The 27,659-nt window shown below is 36.3% G+C and overlaps 1 protein-coding gene across 6 annotated transcripts in view; it reads left to right on the top strand.

The window, feature by feature from the left end:
- The window catches only part of LOC134652962 (kazrin), a 115,954-nt gene that overhangs the window by 52,449 nt on the left and 35,846 nt on the right, over positions 1–27,659 (top strand). For all 6 annotated transcript variants that reach the window (XM_063508207.1, XM_063508208.1, XM_063508206.1 and 3 more), the window contains exon 2: positions 25,552–25,767. In XM_063508207.1, the coding sequence (XP_063364277.1) occupies positions 25,732–25,767 (36 nt within the window). In that variant the 5' untranslated portion in view covers positions 25,552–25,731. The remainder of the gene's footprint in view (positions 1–25,551; positions 25,768–27,659) is intronic.

Here is a 27,659-nt window from a genome sequence, read left to right as displayed (position 1 = left end):
GGTGGGCGGAGAATGATCATTTTTTGCCTATTTTCATGAATAACTGCTGAACTATTAATCCTAAAATTATAAAAAAAAAAATTATTTGAGATTCTTACAATGAGCTCTTTTATTTGATATGTAACACTATATAGTTTAAAAAACATTATTTTTTAATTTTTTCATTTACCCCCCCCCCCCCCCCCCAAAATGGCTACCGTATTTCAAATTCTCTAAAATAAATTTTATTTACGTTACACGTCCATCTTTGGGTCACAAATTTACATTAGTGTGCCAAATTTACATATGTGTGCCAAATTTCAACTGAATTGGTCCAGTAGTTTCGGAGAAAATAGACTGTGACAGACGGACGGACAGACAGACAGACGCACGAAGAATTATATGTATATGCACTTACCCCAACGCACCTCTCGTTCTACGCTGCGCGGGGTTCATTGCCGCTCCTACCGCCGTAAGTGTAAGTACAACTACATCATCAAGGCTACGATCGAAGATAATCAGTTCAGCACTGAAATAATAGCGGTGGAATGCCAGTATAATATTTAATTATTTATTTTAATTTTATAAATTTAATAGCAAAATAAATAGCGAATATACGATACTCGTACAAGTAAATCTGTAAAGATCTTAGGGGTACATCAGCCGACATATATTTTTAAATTTTATTTTGTCCGCCTTAAATAAATTTCCACCCTGCCGAAACTTTATTTATTTAAATTTCTAATTGAATTGATTTTTCGCCTTATGAATAACCGTATAGAGTAGTAAATAAAATTTTACATCTGACTTAATGACATCTGGGTTTATTCGGTTTAACTTAACTTTACAAAGATGGAGACATGAGGCGCAAGATAGAGACAAATGGAGACAACTGGAGGAGGCCTTCACCCTAAGAGGGGTCCTTACATAATTTAGATTAATAGATAATAGTAAATAATTTTTTAATTTAATTTTCATTATATTAACAAATGATATACCTAAGTGATAATTTAACTGTTGATAAAATAACTAATAATGAATGCATGCAAAATTATGTACTTCAAATAAGGAATTAAAAGGCTTTTTATTTTTATTTTATTTATTTATTTATAACTTTACAAAACGCGTATCTCGACAAAGCCGTAATATGCAGAAAATAGTTAACAATCAAATGAATTAAATTAGAATTTAAATACGTCACGTGTGACATGAACAGACAAGGAGAGCAAGATTTAATGTATTGTTTCTCTTTCTTCTTTCAATGGAACGTTTTTACAGTTTCTGTTCCTCAAAAGAGGTCAGTGGTTATCACTAAACTCAAAACGCTATCTTAAAAAAACTTGATGGGTCAATGACCTGTCCCAGTAAAGTGAGGTAGTGTGCGTGAAGTGCGCTTGTGTGTGAAATGGGGTAAATTGACAGAATCTGAAAATTTACCCACCTCTACTGTCGCCTTAAAGAAATGCGTAGGTACAGGGAAGCCTTTACAGTACCGTGTGGATGCAATTTACCAAACTGCACCGAACTCTTCATAATGTCAAAAATATAAAAAAAATAAATGGCGAAACATCACCAGTTAGAAGATAGTTAATTTCTTTTGGTCAAGTAAGTTTAATTTCAACTAGTGAAGGCATCTCACTTTAATTATACTTACGTTAATAATTACCGAGACTGAAGGATTGTGGTGAGTTTAAAGTGCATGGAACGTGGATTAATTTTGTTTCCCCTAACTAAACACAGGCCCGCAGGCAAAGCTAAGCGTTCTCTCGTCTGAAGGACTCGCAGGGGCACGAGTGTTGTGATGTCCTATTAGCGAGGCTTGTGTGCGTTGCCTTTTTAATTAAACTCTAGAACGAACCCAGAGTGATGCCGACGGCTTAGCGGCGATCTTAATTAATTAATGTTTAATTCCTGATGCTGCAGGTGAGCCCCCATTCGTGGCTGATTGAACCACGAAAATCTTGTAGTGATTTGGGCAAGCTTTACTTAAGTCTTTGGATTAGGAAAGTGTTACAAGTGATCGTTTTTATATCATTATCATCGTCGTTTAGTTTCATATTTCATTACAAATCTTATGCTGTGTCATAAATACCTAAGAAGTCATCTCTCTTGTTCAAAGCCCCAAGTATTATGGTAACATAGATATGACGAAGCCTTTATTGGTTTTTCGCTTCTATATGTTGTATATGCTAAAGGTGTAAATGTATCGTAAAATGGGGGGAGAGGTGGGTTATGAATGGGGAGAGAAGGTTTGAGAGGGGGGTGAGAAGGGATTTTAAGGCTACTGCTACAAAAATAATGTATTCCAATTTAAAATGGAGCTATAGTAATACGCATAATAAAAAAAATCGATTCAACATTCTTCCAAAATCACCTTTGTATGAAAAACCCTCTCACCCCAAATACGAGGCACTACGGGGTGAGGTGGGTTTTCCTCTTTATCGTCAAAGTTATGAAATGGAACTACCCAAAATAAGATAAAAACTAAAATACAAACGTCCGGAACACTTATTATATACACCATTCAGTTTGCATATGTAAAATTAAAATGTTATCGAGGTTTGAATGTCAGTTTCGCGCCTACTCACCCCATTTTACGGTACTTATCAAGTTTGGAATATTCCTCCAACATTATGACCCTGTCACAAAGCCCGCTCATAATGTGGAAACAATATTCAAACTTTTTTCATTTCGGAGACACGTAAACCTAAATATCTTACGACATAGTAACTTATATAGCATTTTATACGACATCGTTGTGTTTTTCCTGCAATACTTATAATAAAATTGTGCAATTCAAAATTGTGATATGATTCTGGGTAATTTTATTGTTTTTGACTGTTGTATATAAAGGTTGAAATTTATTTCGTCAATCATAATAAATTGTTAAGAACGTTAAACATAACTTTTTTTTTGTTTTCTTAAACTCATTTTGGTGGCTTTAAATTTATTTGGAATTGAGATTTATTTTTATGGCGACAAATTAAATAAATTTAAGTACATTAACTAATTCCTTGGTTTTCAATCTATAGGTACATGTAGTGAAAGTTATTGATCACAATTTCGTTTATAGGTCTTTCGGACTTTTTCACAAAGCTACTGGAGTAATTGAGCATGTTTAGGTACTGGTATTAATAGAATTGCTATGAAGTTGAAATCATTACTTGTGAATTCCTGAAAACTATATTGAAGGAGCAAAACTTACTTAATGAAACTATTTTCTTATTAAAAATATGAGCCCGAGTATACTCTTTTCAACGACAGAGACGAAAGAAAAGTGTACTTGCACTTTGCTGGCATTTAAACGAGTTCTGTGAAGTGGTGCCAAAGGTCGAGCACCTTGCGGTCATGACCCTGCCCAGCTGCCCACCGGATTTTCATTTACATACTGAATTAACATTTGGAGTACAGAGCAGGTTCTAGTGGCACTAAAATAGTTATTTACGATACAAGTGCGGAAAAGGAGAAATGAGTGGCGATAAATTAAAACACGACCGAAGGGAGTGTTTTAAATCGACACGAGTTGCGAATTACCTATTCGCACGCGTATCGTACAACGTTTTACAGTACATATGCCCTTTTAAATATTTGACATAGCAACGAAAAGTGTTTAATTTACGCACTAGTGCGGGAAAGTAGGACCATATGTACTGTAAATGTATTTTTTGCTAAAGCTTGTTAAATAGATTAGAAATAGCATGCATGAAAACGTCAGGGCAGTTAGTTCTATCGCTTTGAAAGTAATTTGCCTGAGGCAAACAAGTAGGTATACAGGGCGTTAAATCCAAGGAGAATAGCGAGGGAAAATCAGAAACTAAGCGATAATATAAGTACGTAATTATAAATAAACCCTAGTCTGAGCTCGGCGTACTTAGTCGTGAAAACAAGTTGTTGACTTGTACTTGACTAAACAAAAAAAAAATTTAAAGTTCAATCATTTATATTTATTACTAACTAACTTGTGACCGTGATTTCGCTTAGAACTTGTACTTCAAAACACTTCCGGGATAAAAGCGTCTAGGTCCAAACGTGATTGAAACCTTTTCAGCTCTTCTTGCGTGAAAAATACATACTTCCATACACCCCCACAAACTTTTATTAACCACCCTGGACGCACCGATCCATTCTTACTATCGTTACACCTTATCATGTTGCAAAACATTAAAATACTGTATCGGCCATAGCTAAAATAATATCATGTCAAAACAAATTTATATAATTGTACAACGAAAACCACTATTGAAATGTAAATTATAAACAATAAAATGTGACGTGAATATTTGCATAATAATCCAAAACTAGAGTCTGTAATGGAATGCTAACAAATAAAATGACAGGATTACTCGATTCGTATTTCAATCTCGACCGTATTATTGCAGAAATCTAAGTTAAAGCGAGCTATAAAGTAAATTCAAACTAGATTTCTAATATCTCTGGCGTTCACCTTGCCGCATTGTCGTACCGAACGACGAGCGCCGAGAGACTACAGATTATCAGATTTCGACCCATATTAATATTAGCTTGTGACATGGCAATCTACATCTAGTAGGTAAGTATAGTCAATTTTTTTGATGATAGATTTTTCGAATTCTAAGAAGAGCTCTTAAAGTAATATTGGGACATAACAATTAAGCTCTTTATGGACATTTATAAATCTTCATGTTTATATACGCAGATGATATCGCGCTGGTCGCTCGAAGTCGGAGATTTGAGGAAGCGGAGGAAGTCCTGACGTCGGACCTGAAAATCATGTCAAGTTTCTTCACTTCTTGGAGGCTCATACCAAGTTCCAGTAAAACAGGTTGCGTGCTTCCACCTTCACAATAAACATGCCAGCTACCAACCCACTGTTAAACTTCAAGGTTCAAGCCTCAAATATAACCCTCACCCAAAATACCTCGGTGTCACTTTGGACAGATCTCTAACTTACAAGGAACACATCACAATTAAACGTCCCTCAAGATAGCCACACGCAACAACATCATGCACAAACTCAGTGGCACTTCATGGGGTGCATCTGCCGATGTGCTCCGGACTACCGCGCTCAGCTTCGTGTACTCTGCAGCAGAATACTGCGCGCCTGTATGGTGTGAAAGCGCGCACGTAGCAAAAGTGGACACGAGACTGAACGACGCAATGAGATGTGTTTCCGGTACAATAAAATATACACCGACCCACTGGTTACCAGTGCTTAGCCACATAGCACCGCCTCACTTACGCAGGAAACACGCGCTCTTGAGGGAAGTCGAAAAAATACATGTCCGTTCTGATCTACCTGTCCACCAAGAATTCATAAACCCACCGCCGCAGCGGCTCAAATCGCGCCGTCCTACGAGCGAGGCCGGAAGAAAACTGAGGGATGGGGGTTTTCAGATGGAGCAAGCATGGAAGGAAGAATGGGCGGAGGCGACGACCGGTCATCACAATAGTACCCAAAATCCTACTCGGAAACCGAAAGGCTTCTCACTGCAGAGGAAATACTGGTGCCGCCTCAACAGAATCCGTACAGGTCATGGCAGGTGCAATTATATGAGACACAAATGGGGATGGAACGAGAGTCCGTTGTGTGACTGCGGCCTTGAAGAACAAAGCACCCAGTACATTGTTGAACGATGCCCAAAGAGACGTTTCCAAGGCGACCCGGAGGACGTCTACACCAATCTGATACCTGACGCGATCAGTTGGCTGCGTGGCCTGGATGTCGACTTATAATAGTAATTTTAGTTATAATTGCCTACAATGTTATGCCATACGCTTAAATAAAAATCTTCATGTTATTAAATCCATGCCATGAGACTTGCTACTCTTGCTAGGTCACCAACGAACACGAAAATATGTCGAATTATGTCTTAACTAAAAGCCGAACACCGAGTGTCGAGGTTTACGTAGGAAATTAACATCGCACCCGCGTCAATAAAGTCCTAACTTGGGATTCCATCGAAATTAAGCTAGCTCGTAGAACTATTTAATAACGGTTATCAAATGTCTCGTCTGTTCGCCAGATTAATGTTATTTGAAATCAGAACTTGCTTTGTAGATACCCTTGTTTTATTGTATTTGAAATTTATTAACGGTCTTATTAACTGTCATGTAGTTTAGAACACATTTGGTACCTATTGTTTGAGTACTTAAGTATTGAGTACTTTAGGCTCAATTGTAATAAATTGACTTTTACTATTGAATACTTTTATTAATTCGCTCTCATAAAAATGTTGAGTGTATATTAAGACAAAGTAAATTCCACTTACTTTTACACCCATCCAGTCATGTTAATTCTCAATAACAGACATTAAAACAAAGATGGGTAGGTGCTGGAGTCAAGAGTTTACTTTTAAATTCAAATTTAAAAGTAAATTAGAGATCTCTTCTGCGTAAATATAAACAAACCTGTTTTTATTTCAATAATCTCTGACACACGACCTGGAAGAGATGATTGATTACGATTCTGATTTCGAAAATAGATGGTCTAGGTAAACAAAAATAAATTAATGTTGACAAAGGAACCCTTCATATAATATATGTAATGTCTGCCATGGCTCCAGTACTACGACAAAACGCACAATAATGTGAACTGCGTAGGTTGCTCTTAGCTTCGCTTGATATAGATTCACGGCACTTCCTTAACAGAGCCTGCTATTTATGAGGTAATATTCTTAGTATAGCTCGTAATCTAAGCAATAAAACGGCATGCACGGTAGACGTTTCAATTAAGCCTGAAACTTGAACAATACATGCCGGGGTACGTTTCACACTTCACGTCACGTCACGGGGGGGCCGTTTCATAAACAGGCTTTTGTTCGAACAAGCCATTTTAACGACGGCAAAATCTAAGCGGCTTAAGCTAAAGAAAAAACCACATTAATTTGTTTATTTTATTTTTAGCTATTAAGGATCTGATTAAACAAGTCATTAACATTGGTTGTTGAGCTAAAAGTGTGCGTGTAATCGTTTGGGAACGTGTTCGAATTGGAATATTGGATATCTTAATTACTCACGACAAGGGCAGCGAATAATAAAAATAAACGGTACGTACGTTTTAATAATTTAAAAGGGACAATTGGGATCAATGTACGAGTCCCCCAACCGTACCTACCGGCAAATATTAATAAGTTACCTTTGTATTCTTTATATTAAAATTTTGTTGAATACCTGTTAACTCAGATATTTTTATATTTTTCTTCAATTATGTTTCTGTGCTGTACTGTTAAGAGAACAGTACGTTAACGGTCGAATGAATGGTATTTAACTTTAATGGTAAATGTGACACGTTTTGTAAAAATGTCACAATACGTCAATAAAGATTTGAATTAAGCAGATCACTTATTGGGATTTATCATGTCATGTCCCCTTTACTGAACAGTGATCTGGCCGTTTATAATGTGGCCCTGATAATCCAGTGAAATTGTAGAATTTTACAACATCATAAATAAGTCTGCAAAAAATCAGAACTACCGGATTTGACGCAAACGCAAAATGTATAAAATTACTGTATTATGAGGCGACACGGACAACTAGTTTTAACTAGGGAAAACACATTTTATCTAGAAATAGGTTTTTACGGTTACGTGTATTATAATCTCTTCGACATTTAGATAAACATTTTAGATTGGCAAGTACTCGTGGTGATGACAATATTCTACAGATATCAATCCTTTACTCATTTCAGTTACCATGATTACTTGTTTGCTTCTTATGTCTTACCTAAATTTGAGCATACGTAACCAACCTTCAGCTAAAGTTGTGAAGTAAAAGACAATACCAACAATATAGGAAGCCCCAGTTAGCGCAGTTCGCTCGCAGCAAACTAGCTGCGTAGACACTACTGAGCAAAACTTGAAGTTTTGCCGCCGACGTGGCTCCGAGCTTCGTTGCCGACACCGCCTTCCAACTTCCAGTGTAATTATAATGTACTTGTAGCTATCAGAGCGTGCCTGAACAGCTATGTACAGTGTAGATTGCACAGCATATTTTATTCTAAACTAAAATTGTGAACTATAGCTTCACTTTTGGTTTTAGTTAGGTACAATGAAATTGAACTCGAGACTCGAGCGATAGCTCAGGGGTTGTATTGTTGTATACGCATGCAATCCAATTTGGATGAATTAAAATAGACTAAAGAATATAGTCGCTGATAAAATATATTACTTATTAACATCACATGGAAATAAATCTAAAACCAATATTACACACATCATATAACAATACGAACATCAATTTCGCTCAGGTAACAAGGGTGTCACCACTCTATCAATCTGATTCTAGGACAGAGGGCGGACATCTGACGCCGATGTCAAATTATCTCCTGCCCTCCTGATTTATTTACCTCCATGTCCTGTTCATACATCAATTCATGGGAAATCTATTTTCAGCTGGAATACTCGGGAAAAACATATGTCAGTGTAATTGATACTTACTCAGGTAACAGGGTGTAGGTTGTATAACAAGGTAATTTTGGTAAACTCGTAGTCACGTAGTTCAGCGGATGTTGAAAATTGGACCTTTACGGAGTGGCAATCGAACCTTAAGTCTGAACTTGATTTAAAATGAACTGCGGTGCATCTTGCTTGCACGTTCGCGAGTACCTATAAGTAATTGCCAGCAAGGGCCACTGAGAATTGGTACATTTGTACATAGGTTAAGTTAGGTTATATATATTAGTACGTTTGCAGGGTTCCGTAGCCAAAATGGCAAAAACGGAACCCTTGTCAGTCCGTATGTCACAGCTATTTTACTCCGAAAACTATAAGCTATTATTACCTGAAATTTGGAACAGAAATACTTAAATGTATTTTGTGTGAGCTAATGATGTAACTAAAATTAGAACAACTATTAGTAAAAATTAACGTTACTAAAAATCAATGATTCTTTAAAAACCAGTTGTCTAAATAAGTTTTTTGATTAAGTGAATAATTAAAAAAATAATTGCTTCATAATCCAACAAAGTGTCCCCCTTTTAACTTTAGAAAACGGGCGTACAGTCAGCAGCAGAAGTTGCTAAGCGGGCGAGGTGTTCAAAATTACCTTGACGCGCCCTTATTTTCTTAACAATAAAGTCGCGTCAAGATCATTTTGAACACCTGGCCCGCTTAGCAACTTCTGCTGCTGACTGTACAAAAAATTTACAAATCTAAGGGCCCGATTCTGATTTTGAAATAGACATCTATTAGATATCTTTTTGACATCACCATACGATATCACATACCACATATCACATACGATAACGATATGTTTAAGATCTAACCTGTCAAATTTGACATTTGCGCGATTCTGGAGATACTCTTGAACGATTTCCACAAGATATGACTTAGAGATCCAATTCACATCTAATAGATACCTATCTAACTCTATCTAACGTAAAAGTGCCATTGGTTGCCGAATTGCGCTGCAAAAGAGAACTAGTTGAAATCTAAACTATAACGTATGTATCTAGAATGGATCTAGTACATGTGGTCTCTTGTGAATATCTTGAAGTTCGAATACGGCAGTAATACGCAAGTGACGCGTAGCTAGGTAACGCATTTCTGCTTTTATGACTCTTTCATAGTAGTTATGCATGTTTTTTTGAAGACTGAATGCTAGTCATGCTACGCACGATTATAATATTATTGTTAATATTATAAGTAGACAAAATTAATTTGATAATTGAGACATTAAATTCGAACAAAAGCTTAGCTAAAGATCGGTACCAAGCTTAGTTTATGGCTTTGATCTCGGACTGTCTAGAACACAAAATGACTAGTGTAATATTTTGCCTATATCTCTTTTAGTCTACATCGCAAACGGTCTAGAACACAAAATGACCACATATAGGTAGGTTAGGTTCGTTAGGTATCTTCAAATGGCCGAAGGCCAAACCGCACAGAAATAGGAGCCCAGCGGCAGCGGGGCTCCGTCGACATCGCTAACGTAAAGATAAACCGACGAAATGTAGGTAAATAAAGGTCTAAATAATTGTAGTCATTTTGTGTTCTAGACCGTTTGCGATGTAGACTAAAAGGGATATAGGCAAAATATTACACATAAACTGGGTTGGTCTCGGACTGTCTAGAACACAAAATGACTAGTGAGTCATTTTGTGTTCTAGACAGTCCGAGACCAACCCAGTTTATGTACGGACATAATAGGACATCCGGGATTAATCCAATCGTATTTACGACCACTTATTTGATTTAGGATCGCGTTTGATTGACAAATTACGCCCATCGATGTATACTTTGCGCGCCTGTGACCTACTTTCCTCTGCCATTGAGCGCAGTGTTCATTTTCTCCATATTTACGCCGTGGGTGGCATCTTTATTTGCCAAGATATTAGTATTCCGCAGTCGAGCGCAATACGTATCTGTATTATTATGGAAAACAATGGAGTAGGTTGGGTTATAATGCCTTCGTATTATTCCGAGATGGAAATATCCGGCATATTCACACTAAACACTTTATTCAATATTACAGGATTGTGAATGTATCAAGTTTGTTTGTTTTGCTTAATCATGGAAATCCTTTATAATTGGGCGGAAAAGTGCTGGTAATTTTGGGCGGATTGCTTAGAATGATAAAGTGACGTGAAGTGAGTAGCTTTTGTTTATAAATGTTCTAGTGAACTCCGTCTTCTTATTTACATTCTATATAAAGTGCGTCTCTGTTTTGAAGTTTAGTGTCTTTGTTACGTTTAAGACTACTGATAATACCCTAAATTTTATTTGGTAGGTAGTAGGAAAGCAACGGAAAGGACGGAAATGTCATTTCACTTTAGTTGAAAGGAATAGAGGTGAAAGGAACACGAACCAGACAGCTGTCGAGACTAGACCCTTGTTACCTACGGCTAGGGTTTGCACGACGGATCTGAAATGTATGGTAAGATCCGCGGATCTGGATCCAGATCCGGATAATTTCATACATTTCGGATCCGGATTGCAAACCCTACCTATGGCGCCTTAAGCATTACGCCAGAACCTGCCAGATATAATTTATTAATGGAATGCCCATTTGAATATTTCAGTCCAAATTGCAAACAGAAAAAGTGCGGTTCAATGAAAACAAGTCACTTTGTATGGAAATTCTTATCCTGTCTCTTGAATTCTAGTTATGGTATAAGAATACCATGTATTCAAAGGATTATTTTAAAATAGAAAATGTCCATAATATACATATTATGGAGACTTTCTATTTTAAAATATGAGATGTTTGTGTGCCTCAAATGCATCTGCGGCTCCATGGTGGAGGCGACTGGCCATCACGCTTTGAGTTGTTGTCGTTGTTCAGGAAGGTTCCCGCGTCACCACGCTCTCAATGACATTGTAAGGAGGGCTTTAATATCCACCAATATCCCCTGTGTCCTCGAGCCTCCGGGCCTCTGCCGCACCGATGGTAGAAGGCCGGACGGCTTGACTTTGGTGCCGTGGCAGAGGGGTAAGTGCCTGCTATGGGACGCCACGTGCGTTAGCACTTTCGCGGCCTCACACCTCGGCCGAACTGTGCGGACGGCTGCTGCCGCTGCAGATTTTGCCGCGGTCAAGAAGCGGGATAAGTATTACGCGAACCTGGCCAGTAATTATTATTTTGTGCCCCTTGCGTTTGAGACTACTGGGTGCTGGGGGTCAGAGGCTATTGCCTTTATTAGGGAAGTGGGACGTCGTATTAGGGAGAGGGGGGCTGACGCCCGCGCGGGTTCATACCTGGTGCAAAGGTTGTCCATCGCCATTCAACGTGGTAATGCTGCTAGTGTGATGGGTACCTTTGCGCCAGGGACAACTCGCGGGGGACTTTTTGACTAGGCTTAAGCTAGTCTTAAGTTGTTACTGTTTTTTGTATTTGTATTTTGACTTTTATTGAATAAATGAGTATATTTTTAAAATAATCCTATAATATGTATATTATGGAGAATGTTGGTATGTAGAGGGTGTATATGCAATCGACACTGACTTGACACATTTAATTTGAATACAGAAGCTCAAGTTTGAATGATGTTTAATTCAAACTTGAGAATGTCAATTACTCTACTTCCAAACGCCGTCATGTAATGTTGTGTTTATAAAGTTTATAAATTAAATAATAAATAATGTATTGACAAACTAAAGTGCCTTCCAGTATTTATAATAAACCTCCAAAGACCTCCTGCAACCAATTAAGAGGTTATGGAGCCCACACAATAAAGTAAAATAAGTGATTTTAGTGTTTCAGATAAAACGATTCAGCTTTCGTACACAAATATTTCAGAAGATAAGCCTAGCAACGGAGTTGTTTACAAAATAAGGCTAGCAACCAGACTGACGTTTCAGTAAACCGTACGTAATTTTAAATGATGGAGAATTCGGACTGCCTAAATAAATTGAATTTAAATTCCTCCTATCCTACGTGGCGTAAATTAGCAAAATTATTTCTGGACGTCAAAGGAGTTGGAGAAGACAGCGGAGATAAAGGTAAAGCCGCAAAGGCTAAATATTTTATTTTAAAATCAATAGATGAGAATATCTTACATTATGTTATTAATTGCTCAACTACAAAGGATATCTTCGATAAGTTAGATGTTGTCTTTAATTACAAAGTGGAAAAAGACAGCCACCTAAAGGTAATTGAATTCTACAACTATAAATTCAGCGGAGATATACTTCAGGATATTAGCAAACTTCAAAATATGTGTTTCGAACTACAATCTACCACAAATAAAATAAATGATGACATGCTTATACAAAAGATTTTAACAATCTTACCAGCTAATTTAAATTTCTTTAGAACTGTTTGGGAGGTAACTCCAAAATCTGATCAAACCATACATACTCTCATTGAACGTATTCAAAAAGAACTTAAGCTATTTGATAGTAGTCCTTCAGAAATACTTCCACAAACAGAAGAGGCCATGAAAAGTAATGAAAAGAAGTGCTTTAACTGTAATCAACCAGGTCATATTGCGAGATTCTGCTTTAATAAAAAGTGCACCATTTGCAATAAAAGTGGACACACTTCCAGTGAATGTTTTTCTACAAAAATATGCAGGAAATGTAATAGGAAGGGACACATTGAAAGGTTTTGCCGTACGTTCAGCCTGGTGAGTGAACAAATAAAACACACGACTAGTACTAGAGCTATAATTGATTCAGGTGCTTCTTCCCACATGTTTTACAATAATGATATCATAAATTCCACAGAAAATATAAATGTAGATATAAGATGTGCCAATGCAGAGAACCTCGTCGCTCAAGCAATAGGTACAGTCAACACAAATGGTTTTGAACTGGAAGATGTACTATATGTTCCTGCAATTTCTAGAAACCTGATATCTGTAAGTTCAATCACTGATCACGGTGCATCTGTACTCTTCGCTGGAAATAAGGTATCTGTAAAGAAACATAATAATATTATTCTTACTGGTTATAAAAATAGAAACGGTCTCTATGAAACAGAATTTTCTGCAAATATCGTTCGAGAGGTATTGTTCTCCGAGAATGTCGATATCTGGCATCGCCGGCTCGGTCACGTATCGGATGTGCCGCGTCTAGCTAAATTGGTAAACGGTATTAAAATTGGGGGGGCAAATCAAGAACATTTTTGCGAAATATGTGTCAAAGCGAAAATGACTAGAAAACCTTTCAAAAACAATAGAATTCAAGCTAAATTCCCTTTGGAAATAATTCATACGGATGTTTGCGGTCCAATAGAAACTCCCACTTGGGATAACAAAAAATATTTTATTACTTTCCTAGATGACTTTACACATTTTTGTGTCGTTTATTTAATTACTTTTAAAAGTGAAGCCTTTGACAAAATAAAACAGTTTGTGACTTTAGCGGAAAATCATTTCAATTCAAAAGTGAAAAAAATAAGATGCGATAATGGACGCGAATACTCGAACAATAATCTAATGTCTTGGTGCAACTCTAAAGGAATAATCCTAGATCTAACAATACCCTACACGCCGCAACTGAATGGAAAAGCGGAGAGACTGAATAGAACCCTGTTAGAAAGAACTAGAGCATTAATATTCGATGGCCGTGTTCCAAACTATCTATGGGGCGAAGCACTTACAACTGCCAGCTTCCTAATAAATAGAAGCCCCACCGAAGGTAAAGACAAAACTCCAGCTGAGATGTGGTTTGGCTTCAAACCAAATGTATCGCATATAAGAAGATTTGGTTCAACAGCCTATTATAAAATAAACTCAGGTGTACGAAAGTTAGAAGTTAGATGTAATAAAGGAATTCTGATTGGCTATATCAGAAATGGTTACAAAATATGGGTGGATGAAACGAAAACAATTGTACGAGCCAGGGATGTAAGAATAAATGAAGACGAGCAAGGTATATATCTAAATGAAGAAAATGATGAAAGCATTAGAGGTCTTTGGAAGATATTCGAAGAGAATGAAGAGACGGTTAGGGAAGGCACAACACGAAATAAAGAAGTTAATAGACAGGAAGAAAATCAAGGTGGTAGAGTCAACAATAATGAAGGTCGAGAAGGTGAAATGTTAAGAAAAAGAATGAGTAGTAGAAATATGGAGAGTGTTCGAGAAGGCGATATTCATTTGAGAAGATTGAGTAGTGAAACAAATGAAGACGAAACAAATGAAGACGAAACAAATGAAGGTGAAACAATTGAAGGTGAAACAATTGAAGGTGGAACAATTGAAGGTGGAACAAATGAAGATGAAACAAATGAAGTAGAAACAAATGAATTCGAAACAAATGGCAATGAAACAAATAACAATGAAACAAATGAAGTTGAAATAAATGAAAGTGAAACAAACCGAGAAATAGAAGAAGAAGAAAGTAATGAAGAATACTATGATGGAAATGAAGAACCTGTTGATACTGAACTAGTTGAAAATCGAGTTGAAAGTAATCGTAATCGAAATAATGATAGTGATAATAATGAAAATAGAAGAGTTCAGCCTGCCAGAGAACGTAGACTACCCGATAGATATAAAGATTATTTAATGAATTATGACACTGAAGCATCGATGTTGACCTACGAGGAGGCAATAGAATCAAAAGAAAAGGACAAATGGAAACAAGCTATAGAAGAAGAAATTAAATCACTTGAAGAAAATAAGACGTGGTCATTTGTGGATGAACAAGAAGCAAAAGGAAGGAAATTAGTTACTAGCAAGTGGATTTTTACTGTCAAGTCTGATGGTAGGTATAAAGCCAGACTAGTTGCAAGGGGCTTTCAACAAAAGTACAAAATAGATTATGATGAGACATATAGTCCGGTAGTCAATACTACTTCTTTAAGAATTCTATTATCAATTGCGGCAGCGAAAGGTCTAAAGATGAAGCAGTTTGATGTGAAAACGGCCTTTTTACATGGAGACTTGAAGGAATGTATATATATGAAGGTGCCTAAAGGCTACAATGACAAAGAAGGCAAAGTATGCAAACTAAACAAGAGCTTGTATGGTTTAAAACAAGCTCCACTAATGTGGAATATCAAGTTTACAGAGTTATTAACAAAGATGGGTTTTAAACAAATGAAACTTGATCAATCCATCTTTGTCATGGAAGGTGAAAGGAAAATTATCCTTGCAGTATATGTCGATGACGGATTAGTACTCGGAGAAAGAGAAGAAGATCTATTGCATATAATAGATACAATTCAAAAATCCTTCGAACTAAGAATTTTAGATGAAGTAACTAATTATATAGGTTTGGATATAAAGCAAGATAAGAAGGGGATTAAAATTTTTCAGAAGACATATAGTGAGAAAATCATTAAAAAATTTAATCTTGAAAATGCAAAAGAATGTAAATGCCCAACGATTATGATAGAAGAACATCCATCTGTTAAAGTTGATACAAAGTCTCATGAGCTTTACCGCGAGATGATAGGGTCATTGTTATATCTCTCGAATAAAACGCGACCAGACATTAGTTTTCACGTAGGTTATTGTTCGAGGCATCAAAATTCTCCAAATTTAAATGATTTAAACAATGCTAAAACAATTTTGCGATTCCTTAAAGGTTCAGCAGGAAAAGGGATTCACTTTAGTAAAGATGATAAAGTTCTCAGGGGTTATTGTGATTCGGATTTTGCGGGAGATCCAGACACTAGACGCAGCACTTCTGGTTTTGTGATTTGGCTGAATGGTGGACCAGTGGCATGGAGCTCAAGAAAACAATCAGTAGTCGCATTAAGCAGTACAGAAGCAGAATTTATAGCAGCAGCAGAATGTTGTAAGGAACTACTGTTCGTAAGGGATCTGATCTATGAGATAACCAAAGAAAAACTCGAATGTGAGATGAGAGTGGATAATCAGTCTGCGATTTGGCTTATGAAGAAAGGAATCATGGGAAAAAGAAGCAAACATATAGACGTAAAATACTATTATCTAAAGGAGAAAATCGACGAGAATCAGATTACAGTAAAATACTGTCCAACTGGATCACAGCTGGCTGATATACTAACGAAAAGTTTACCAGCTGTAAAATTTGAAAAATGTCAACGAAGATTAGTGTTTTAGTGATAATGTGAGCTATTGAGTGTAGACAATGTAGTATAAGTGCGGGCTAAAGTGAACGTTAATAATTATTTCGAATAAATGTCGGGGTTTTTTCTTTTATATTATATCGTAGTATGTAAGTTTTTTATAGGGTGTGTAAACTTTTATATTATAATACAGAAATATATACTTATTGAAAGAAAACTTGAGGATCAAGGATTCTAGAAACAAAGTGTATTCAAAATTGAGGGGGTGCTTAATAATGATTCACTTAAGGGGGTGTAAGTGTAGAAAGTGTAACTGAATCATTATTTAACCTCATCCACCAAAAAAGAAGAAGAGTAACATTCCCTTTATTAGGTACATTTTACATCGTTTCTGATAAATATCCTTGAGTTTTTTGTTTCTAAGTCTGTATTTTAATATTTTATAATTGGTATTAGAATTGTTATTAGGTATAGATTATTAGTGATGTTGAAGAGTTGAGTCGGTGAATAAAGGTTTTATTTTATATAATATGATTAGTATGGAAGAATCGAGTGGGAGTATAAAGGAAATATAGAAGAGGATTACTGTTGATGAGTCGAGCAGGAGAATAAAGGATTTATTAAAGAGTGGAAGAATAAAACGTTTATTATAGATAATTTGTGGTGACGTATCGAGTGGAGGAATATTTGAGTACTTATCTTGTTGAATGAGAATTTACTGTAATGTATTTGTTGAATGGAAATATACAGGGTGATGTAATATGTTGGAAATATACAGGGTGATGTAATATGAGGGAAATATACAGGATGTGTTATGTTTTTTCTGGTTATTGTACTTATATGAAATTATTTATTGGAATATTGTCTTAACTAAAGAATAGCGCTGTAAATTAATGCTTCAAGCAGAGTCGATTGAGGGGGTGTGTTGGTATGTAGAGGGTGTATATGCAATCGACACTGGCTTGACACATTTAATTTGAATACAGAAGCTCAAGTTTGAATGATGTTTAATTCAAACTTGAGAATGTCAATTACTCTACTTCCAAACGCCGTCATGTAATGTTGTGTTTATAAAGTTTATAAATTAAATAATAAATAATGTATTGACAAACTAAAGTGCCTTCCAGTATTTATAATAAACCTCCAAAGACCTCCTGCAACCAATTAAGAGAGAATAATCCTTTGCTGCAATATGGTTATTAGGTTAGGTTAGTAAAAAGTACTATACTGGGTCAACCAAATCTTGTCAGTAAATAGGAACAAAAAAAACTATACTCATCCTTTTCTTGTGGGTACTAGTACTAGTGTAAGACAAAGATAGTATGATTCTCTCTGTCTATGTTTGAAATCAAACAGACCTTTGACACACTATAACTTTCAGATGAAAGAGGTTCCAAATTCAACTATTATGTTTATGTGTATTTTGCGTTATATCTCGGTTATTACCGTTTTGAATTCCAATATTATTGATAACAATTAATTCAGTCTAGTTTGATCGTCGAAAGTCGGCTTTTGTAAGTACACTTAATATTATACTACTCTTTGCAATGATGTATGAAATAATTATCTTTTTAACGACGAAACGAAAGTTAGAAATACATAACTTTATTGTCATTAAGGACGGTGCATACTTGAGAAGAGATAAAGCAGTATAATATTTAAGTCTTTCGCGTTTTGAACACATATTAACTCACATTTATAGACGGGTCTATCGCGAAATTTATTTAACTAATTACCTTTATTTAAATGTGATGTCTACCCCAAACTTTTTCATACACTTTTCGTCGGGTAGTTGCACAAATCTCTGTTTTGACATGGTTTTGACATTTTGCTGGGACCTCAGTTAGCCGCGACCACGACCAGTGAAACCTGTGTCGAAACGTCGGTAAATAAAGGTAATTAAATAAATTTCGCGATAAATGTGAGTCAATCATTGATATTAAGTCAGTGGAGTCAATAGATAAAACAGTGTAGGAACATGGAAGTTAAACTTGTTCAACCCGTTCCCTGCTGGCGAGAATTCGCGCCACCTCATCATGAGTTGCGAACTTAGTTTCAGACCTATCTGTCGACTCTCATTATTTATCTTTCGTTTCTCGGAAGTAATATTTGGAACGAGATGTATTATAAAGTGGAGGAATAAGTTAACGTCTAAGATGAAGACTGTACCTAGACAACGTTTGTAGAATAAAGTAAAGGCACCAGTCATGAAATGTTTGAGATACAATTTGAAGAATTTTTGATATTATCTTCAATCATGGACATCGAAATTACCCTTAATTTATTTTAGAACCGACCCAAATTAATGAAACGTCAAACTTAAGCAGCTCTATATATCTTAATTTTTGGTCAAATGTTGCCAAGGACTAATGTTAAATATAATACCTACTTATTTTACAGGATTTTCGGTTTACGTTTTAGTATTGATTGCCACGTCCATTATGCCTAGCTACAGATTAATCCTGTGTTCTGAATGAGGTAGCTACGATAGAATGTATAATAAAATGATTTCCAAATTTAGAGATAATATCCCTCGTCATGATATTTTATTGCCAATTCACTTAATAATACAGCATTATACCTGAACCCATATAAATATATAGCAAGAGAGAATTAATTTGAGTGATAAGTTATTGTGTTAAAACTACAGTTTATTGACTGGGCTAATGAAATAATAGAGCCCGGTAATAGTTCAGTGATAAGATTTAAACTCCACATATTTATGGGGACATTATAGACTACAGTGCCAAACTTGGATGTAACTTGCTTAACTTGTACCATAAATATAGTTTCAGATAATTTTCGACACCTGTGCCTTCTTCTGCCTTAATTTCTGTATTAATTGTCCCACGCCAACAAGTACCCTTTATTAAGAAAGTAGGAAATTACGGGTGAAAAAGGTAATTTTAGAAAACGTGATGGGTGACTTGCCTAATCAAATTAAATTAGGAAAAACGACTACAACCGAAAAGGTTGTTGGCAATAAAAATGTTTATTTGTGACGTTATCTATGAAAAGGGACCTTATTGTCGATGGCGTTTACGCCATTATTAACGATGCTCCGATATAAATACAGTGAAACCTGGATAAGTGAGACTTCAAGGGACGAGCAGATTTGTCTCACTTAAAGAGGTATTTCACTTACCCAGGCTCTCAGTTAGCCAGGTACAAATAAATGTCTGTCTCATTTACAGAGGGTCCCATTAATAGAGGTGAGAATAGAGGATATATTTCAGTTATAGAGGTGGTTAATAAGGTATTTTGTAATTATCTTTAAAAATAAATAAGGTAAAATAATCCTTGTCCCTAAATATTTTTTAAGTCTGTTTAAATATTTCTTTGAATTTATTTTGAATGATTCTCCAAAGGATAGATTTTTTCAATTAAATTTGATACGGACTTCATTGCGTCTTAGAAATGTATTAAATGAAAATCTGTTTATTCGTGTTACTTATCAAAATTTCAGCTTTCGTTTCGATAGTTTTAACTACATAAAGTAACTAAATGAAACTTGAAGTCGTTTAGACACAATTAAGCAAATGCGGAATTTGTGCATAGACTAAGAGTTAGTAAGAATACGGAAATTGATCAATAAAGTCCAAGTTAGAGAGGTCATAGATGACGTTATCTCAGATATAGAGGTCAATTCCTATATAATTCTAAAAAAACAATTAGAAAAATGTAGTCTTATAAATATAGTCTCAGTAATAGAGGTAAAATACACTCTTTGTCTCAGTTATAGAGGTAAATGTGACTATAAAATCACAACAGCTAATCCCAGTTATAGAGGTTCGTTTTTTCTCACTAACAGAGGTAATTCAGTGCTAAAGTGTCGGGACCGCACCATGAGTCCCAGCTATAGAGGTTTCTCACTTATCCAGGTCCCACTTAACCAGGTTTCACTGTACAATGCCGCGCGACGCTGTGCGGCGTATTAAGCGCCATCGACAATAAGGTCCCTTTTCATAGATAATGCCCCATTTACGGATCCCAAATTTATTCGGACACTTATCTTTACTTAAAGGAAATGGATAGGGAAAATTATTTAAGCAAAAAATTTAATTGAAATTAAAAATACTAAAACACGTGTCTAGTACATTATACTCTTTAAGTTTTTTTACCCGAAGCAATTTTTTTTGGTACGCTTTTTGGTGACTTCGTTTTTCTTATTGTTTGTAATTTAGCATTCTCTATTCTCTATATAAGCCTTACTAAACAGGTTTAATTAAATAGTGAGTTTTTAAATATACCCCGGCTTATTCGCACGGTTTACACAAAAACTTAACATATTATACACGTAAACCTTCTTCAAGAATCACTTTTTTGATAGGTGAAAACCGCATGAAAATGCGTTCAGTAGTTTTCTAGTTTCTCGTGAACATACATAGACACAAACAGACAGACGCGGCGGGGGACTTTGTTTTAATAAGGTGTAGTGATATTTTAATGTTGTACTCTATTAATTTAACATTGGCAAAAGCTACCAGTACTCGTTTGAAAAGAAGAGCTGGTAATATTTTATTCAACGTGCATTCCGTTGAAACGCAACCGAGGAACGTAACTGCAGGCAGCCTCGCTCGACCTGTCTGCAGTCAGAAACACCGACACAATTCAATTAAGCATTTTGCTTCATAAGCGGCAAGAAAATAAAGCAAATCTTCTGTAGGTATTTCTGCTCGAGGGGATGGTAAATAAGAGCGTTAGCGTGTTTACGTTCTAGACAGGATTTTCTATTTTTAAATAAAAATATATATGCTATTTACAGTTTCTGAGCTTATGAGAATTTAGTTATTAAATACTGATACCTACTACTTATTTACCGGTATTCAGAACATACCTAAGCTTGCTTTTTCATTTAATGACTTGCGAGAAAAATGAAACGTGTACCTTCTTGGTGTAAATTGGTTTTTTCGTCTAGTGTTGGTTTAGTGAACTTGGCTAGTAATGTCTAGCAATACATACATCATTGTCATTCGATTAACCTTTGATGGCTGCATAGATAGTTATTACATACCTAGGGAGATGAATTCGTGAATGCTCCAGATGTTTGTAAATATGCGATCTGGGGCTTTACGAATTACCGCCCGTGGTTTGTCTAAAGTTTTACGTCTTGCCTTGGTCAGGAAGTGAGATTTTCTCCCCGGTGACGTAAAAATAGATTCATGGATGGCTGACTTATCAATACCACTTTTTAATCTACCATATCTGTCATATCCGATACTTTTACAATTTTTATGACACAACTCGCAGTGCATCTCTCGCGCTTCAATAAGCACAAGCGATCGTATCATCAATACGTATAAATATCATAACTGACATTAAAACCTGATTAAGTACCGGCCATATTTATTTTAAATTATATTAACTCGTAACGTCCAACGGTTATTAGTATGCAAATTATAATTTTATTAACTCGTGCAAAATATATATTTCCCGCATACGTATAACTTACTTGCGTTAGAAGTTTTAAGCATCCATAAACTGCAAATAAACTTACGTTACGACTATAACCTCAATTCAGACTTCACCAACTACTGTAGTAATTGGAGGAAATATTCCTAATTTAAATATTACGGCGCGGCGTATGAGACGAGATATAAAACCCGCCGACTACGTTTTAATTAAAGCATGAAGAATTCAAAGGATGTTATAACGACGCGAGTGGAACATACGTTGGCTATGGTTTGCTTGCACGGAATCGTTCGCGACAAACGCTTGCGATTGTAGCACTGTTACTTTAATAATGCACAGGTATACTCTGAAAATGCTGCATTACATACTAAAGACGTACCATGTTGTCACACAAGTGTGGGGAAGTAGATTGGTTGTTCCCTCACCGACTAGCACAGTGGCCCCGCGCGCGGTGTCGGGTACACCTCTTCCCCTTTACTAGTACGGCTGTCAAGTCGCTGTAATTTTGTCTTTCTCATGCGAATAGTCGCATGAGAAACATCAGAATATCATGCGGATGTTCTGAAAAGATAGACATACGAATGCGATAACTTGTATGGTGTTCCTATGCTCTTCGTAAATAAATAACAGTCTCTGATGAATAGACAATATCTATTTTCTACATCTAATAATTTGCAACTAATAACTATCTTCAATGATTCATGTTAATGGTTATCTTTCGGGATCAAATCAGATTTTTTTGCATTTTATCAGGCGCGGATGCCTAACGCCAATGTTGCGCGCCAGTCGCAATCGCGACACATACCAACTAAATTGCAACTAGCAATTGCGCAATTGTAACTAGCTTTACAATTGCTGGCCCTGTTCGCCCCGAGTGGTTCATAATTCTCCGCAACACTATCCAACCAACACATATGCGCTGGATATTGGTCGTAGATAAATTAGGGCGAAGCTTCTTGTGCATTGTTTTACTCGCTAAGTTTATGTACTTTTAACAACATGATATTCATTATGAGAGCTTGGAAATGTTCCGTAGGCATGTTCTATACAAAGTTTGGATGTAAACGATCAGATTTGGAGTTTTATTTATTCGTGATCCGCAGTCCAACTCTACAAGAAATAGAAATTACCTATTGATTTTTATCGTGACCTACTTAGGATAGATTAGATAGATATTATTAATTTATATTTTTAATAAAAGTGTTTCGTATATACGGAAACTACTTAGATAAATAAACAAACAATATTGTCAATTTCTTAACACGTTTTAATCGGATTTTGGGCTTTAATGAACATCAATTTTGAACATGCAGATTACGTCTGCGAGCGATATTCCAAATTTTATATTAAAGGAAAAAATGGAAAAATTACGCTTCCGGCAGGACTTGAACCCGCAACCTCCGCAATCCGTGCGTTAGCTCTGCCAATTGAGCTACGGAAGCCTACCAGAATCTTGCGAATTTTTCCATTCCTTCCCTCATGCACACGCCTTTGGGGTGGCGTATAGCGACATCTACCGAAAACGATTACATCTTTTTTAACGGCACCGGAGTCTCAAGTTGCATTGAGAATTCACCAGTGACAATGTGCTAACCCGTACTAAATCAATTTTGAACATGCAGATTACGTCTGCGAGCGATATTCCAAATTTTATATTAAAGGAAAAAATGGAAAAATTACGCTTCCGGCTTCCCAAAGGCGTGTGCATGAGGGAAGGAATGGAAAAATTCGCAAGATTCTGGTAGGCTTCCGTAGCTCAATTGGCAGAGCTAACGCACGGATTGCGGAGGTTGCGGGTTCAAGTCCTGCCGGAAGCGTAATTTTTCCATTTTTTCCTTTAATATAAAATTTAATGAACATTTCAGTATTCATGTGCCGCGTAAGGGTCTAAATCTGTAAGTCAAATATGAACTTTGCTTTCAATCGATACTTGGGAAAGTCGGAGACATTTATAAATTGGCTTAGTTGTAACCGAAACGAGAGGCCTACTTAGAGCCCTTGGCTGCTATCACCATATAAAACCGAGCTCTCTGCCTTATATGGCCCAGCATCACTTGACCTCGAAACCAAGTGACACCTATGCGTTATCAGAGATCTCATACTGGTATACCGGCTTGCTAAGCGATGAGAATTTCGACCCTTGGAGCCTTTTTATGCAAATCTTGGAGATGTGCGGAGGATTTTAATGAAAGAGCAATTACTTTGATGCCCCATGCACTCGTCACGTGTCGGCCCTTAGGAAAAACGGACGGATTTAAATACGAGTTGCTTTATTGATTTAAATTAAAATGTGTTACAAAATTTACTTAATAAAAGTAGGTAGTAAACATGCTTAAATATATGGAGCGCTTTATCTATGTAATATTCATCAAGGTATCAATTGCGATCGAAATAATAAATTGCTGTATAATTTTGGGATAGTTAATAACCAGATACCGATTAGTTGTTAAATATTAGCTCAGACATTCAAGCCAAATTGTACAGGTTAGGTTACGGTAACCTTGTGAAGTTGGTGAAATATTTATAAAGTAAGTTATCCGGCAATACTTATATAATTTGTAGGTATGTAGTTAACTATGTTTTTATTTTCAATAGAGTTAAACCAAGAAAAGTCTGCAGCGATTTTGATAGCCCACGTAGTGCAAGTGTTATTTACACGTCATAAATTCATAAAAGTTTGACGTTTAAAATTACACTTGCACTGCGTGGGCTATCAAAATCGCTGCAGACTTTTCTCGGTCTGACTCTAACAGAGTCTCCGGTAAAACGTTATCTTGAAACTAGATCGCAATAAAAATAGAAATTTACTGGAGCAGTCTCAACGTGAGCGCAATCTAATAAAAAACTGGATGACTCCCTTACGCAGCTGGAATTTTAATCAATTTTGTGGCCAATAACTGGGGCCGGGCGAGCGGAGCTCTTCGCAAATTACCGCCTAAAACTGTTTGCTCGGACTATATTCGTCAGGATAACGGTTAATTTAATTAAAAAAAACGGAATTCGTCTCGAGGTTTGCGTAACAGGGTCGATTATGCTAAAGACTACCCGACAGTATTTTTAAGTCCTGAAAAAGGAAGTTTGTGTACTGCAATAGGATTGTTTTACTTAGCATATAGCAGGGAAGATAGATAGCAGAAATTATCTGCTACACTACTATTAGGGTGGGGGTACATTTTTATGCCTTACTATACGATCCGAAATTAAATTAACCAGCAATGTCACAAAAATAAAACTTATTTTAAATCGTTGTACTCGTAAAGTGTTCATTTGCATCAAAAAAGGATTCTGCCCGTGTAAATTGCCGGACCGTTGGTGGAAGCAAAACATAGCATAGCTAGCTCGCTTTGTAGCATGGCCATTGTGTGGCCATTCTGAATTGCCCTTTTATTGACAATAAATACGAGCTCGGCATTGTTTCCCAGAAGGCTTTAAATAAATCTCCGAAAATCACGAAAATGAACTCGTAAAAAAGCTATTATGGATGAATGTCCCGCTGGTTTGCAAAAATGCTAAGCTTTTACCTATATAGCAAGCAATTTTAATGTTGTTTTAGACAAAAGTACCCGTACTTAAATCACACAATGTATAAATTTAAGGCAATTGTCCGTCTACAAACTGTGTGTGTTAAAAAAATAAAAAAATTAAAATTTGTATAAACAAATGCAGAATCTCGTAAAGACATATGTTGTTATTCTAAATCCTAGTCTACCTGTGGTTGATAAATCTTTTTTTTTGTTTCAGATAATAAATCAAGAACGAACGAATTTCAAACTGCCATCGAGCTGTCAGAACAACAACTAGTGAACAAAGCGTGGAGCGAAGTGGAATATTTCAGTGCTGGCTGTGAGCATTGGCGAGGCAGGCAACATGAGGCGGCGGGGCGGAGGGGGATAGCATGCCAGCGCGTGCCACGGCGGCCTGATGGCGCTAGTGCGCCGGATATTAGGCGACGCCCAGGTGGTTACTAACACTATTAGTACCTACATAAGATATATCGGAGCGGCCGAGGTGCTCAAAAATATCTGAACACGCACTCCGATGCCAAGACAATAGAGACGAGTGTATATATTTGTAAGCACCTTGGCCGATCCTATATATCTGATGGTGACTGTACATTGGATCTATTGTGACAGTAGAAAACAGGAAGTGGTGAAGATGAAGGGGGGTCGATTCCAATTTAACAATTTGTTATGTTTTGAACTGGTTTTGCTATGGTCTTGACGATCATCTTTCAGTTAATTTAGCTTTTTAAATTTGAATCCAGCTCAGGGGTATATGTTAGCGCGCGCTGACAGATTAATAATACCTACTATTGTTAGCAGTAAAACCTGTAGAACACTTACGCAAGGCTGTGAAAATTTTCCAAAACGTGTTTTTAGCTGTTTCGCAATATCTGCGTCAGGATAATCCCCGGAACAGGATCCGTTTGGCTGTTACCGGGAATTCCGTAGGTATTGTACGCTTACTGGGAGCCTGCTGGATTTATAGTTAAGGTCTAATACTATAGCTACAGATCTACTCTAGTACCGTAAAATGGGGTGAGTAGGCGCAAAACCGACATTCAAACCTCGATAACATTTTATTTTTACATAACTTTTTTTACATAATTTTTTTACATAATTTTTACATAACTTGCAAACTGAATGGTGTATATAATAAGTGTTCCGGACGTTTGTATTTTAGTTTTTATCTTATTTTGGGTAGTTCCATTTCATAACTTTGACGATAAAGAGGAAAACCCACCTCACCCCGTAGTGCCTCGTATTTGGGGTGAGAGGGCTTTTCATACAAAAGTGATTTTGGAAGAATGTTGGATCGTTTTTTTTTATTATGCGTATTACTATAGCTCCATTTTAAATTGGAATACATTATTTTTGTAGCAGTAGCCTTAAAATCCCTTCTCACCCCCCTCTCAAACCTTCTCTCCCCATTCATAACCCACCTCTCCCCGCGAAACCTACTCACCCCATTTTACGGTACCTAATTAATACTAAACGAATGTGCTTTCATGATGATTACAGGATACCCGCAGCGCGATTATAGTCAGTTTTAGAAAAATCCCAGTTTTTATCATGGCAGTATACGAGGGTGTATGGGTAGATCCTGACGCCTTCGCTAACTAACTCTAGGTACCGGGGAAAGGCCTCAAGATTGCTATTCGTATTTTTGGGAACCGTATTATGTTCTAAAAAAGCGCTACGATTTTTCAAAAATTCTGCTAGCTGAACTCACTGGACCTTAGCAGCTTGCAACTCATTAGGTGAGCGCTTCTTTTATTTTTTTGCCATTTTAATATATTGTGACCTTTTCTGCTATTTTTGTGTTATTTCTACTCAGAAAAAAATGTTACAGAGTTTATTTCCTATTGTGTTACCATTTCCCCATATATGTAATTTGTATGGCGGTAACAAAAATTAAAGTTTGTAAAATGTATGGAAATTTAAGAGCATTTTTTTTCTTCTATAAGGATGAAAAGGGCTCGCGATCCTGACTAGGAATAACACAAAAGTGGCCAAATAGGTCACAATATATAAAAATGACAAAAAATAAAAGAAACGCTCAGGTACAGGCACAGAGTAAAGTAATTATAATAGGTAGGTACAGGTATAATATTAACGTTGACTACAGTCAACTACAGTACAGAAATAGGAAGTCAAAATAACTTTTTTTTTTTTTATCTTTATTTACTTGAAACCTAATACAGTAAGTATTACAGCCTTATACAATTACAAAAAAGGAAACAAAAAAAAACTTATAAGTATTAGGTTTGTATCAGTTTCATTTTGGATTGAGCCTCTGTTTCCTGAACTAGGACAAAGCCTGTGACTCAGGATTCAGCGATTCTTCCG

This window comes from Cydia amplana, chromosome 12 (assembly GCF_948474715.1).
Source record: "Cydia amplana chromosome 12, ilCydAmpl1.1, whole genome shotgun sequence".
NCBI lineage: Eukaryota > Metazoa > Arthropoda > Insecta > Lepidoptera > Tortricidae > Cydia > Cydia amplana.
This window is presented reverse-complemented; position numbering and strand designations above follow the sequence as displayed.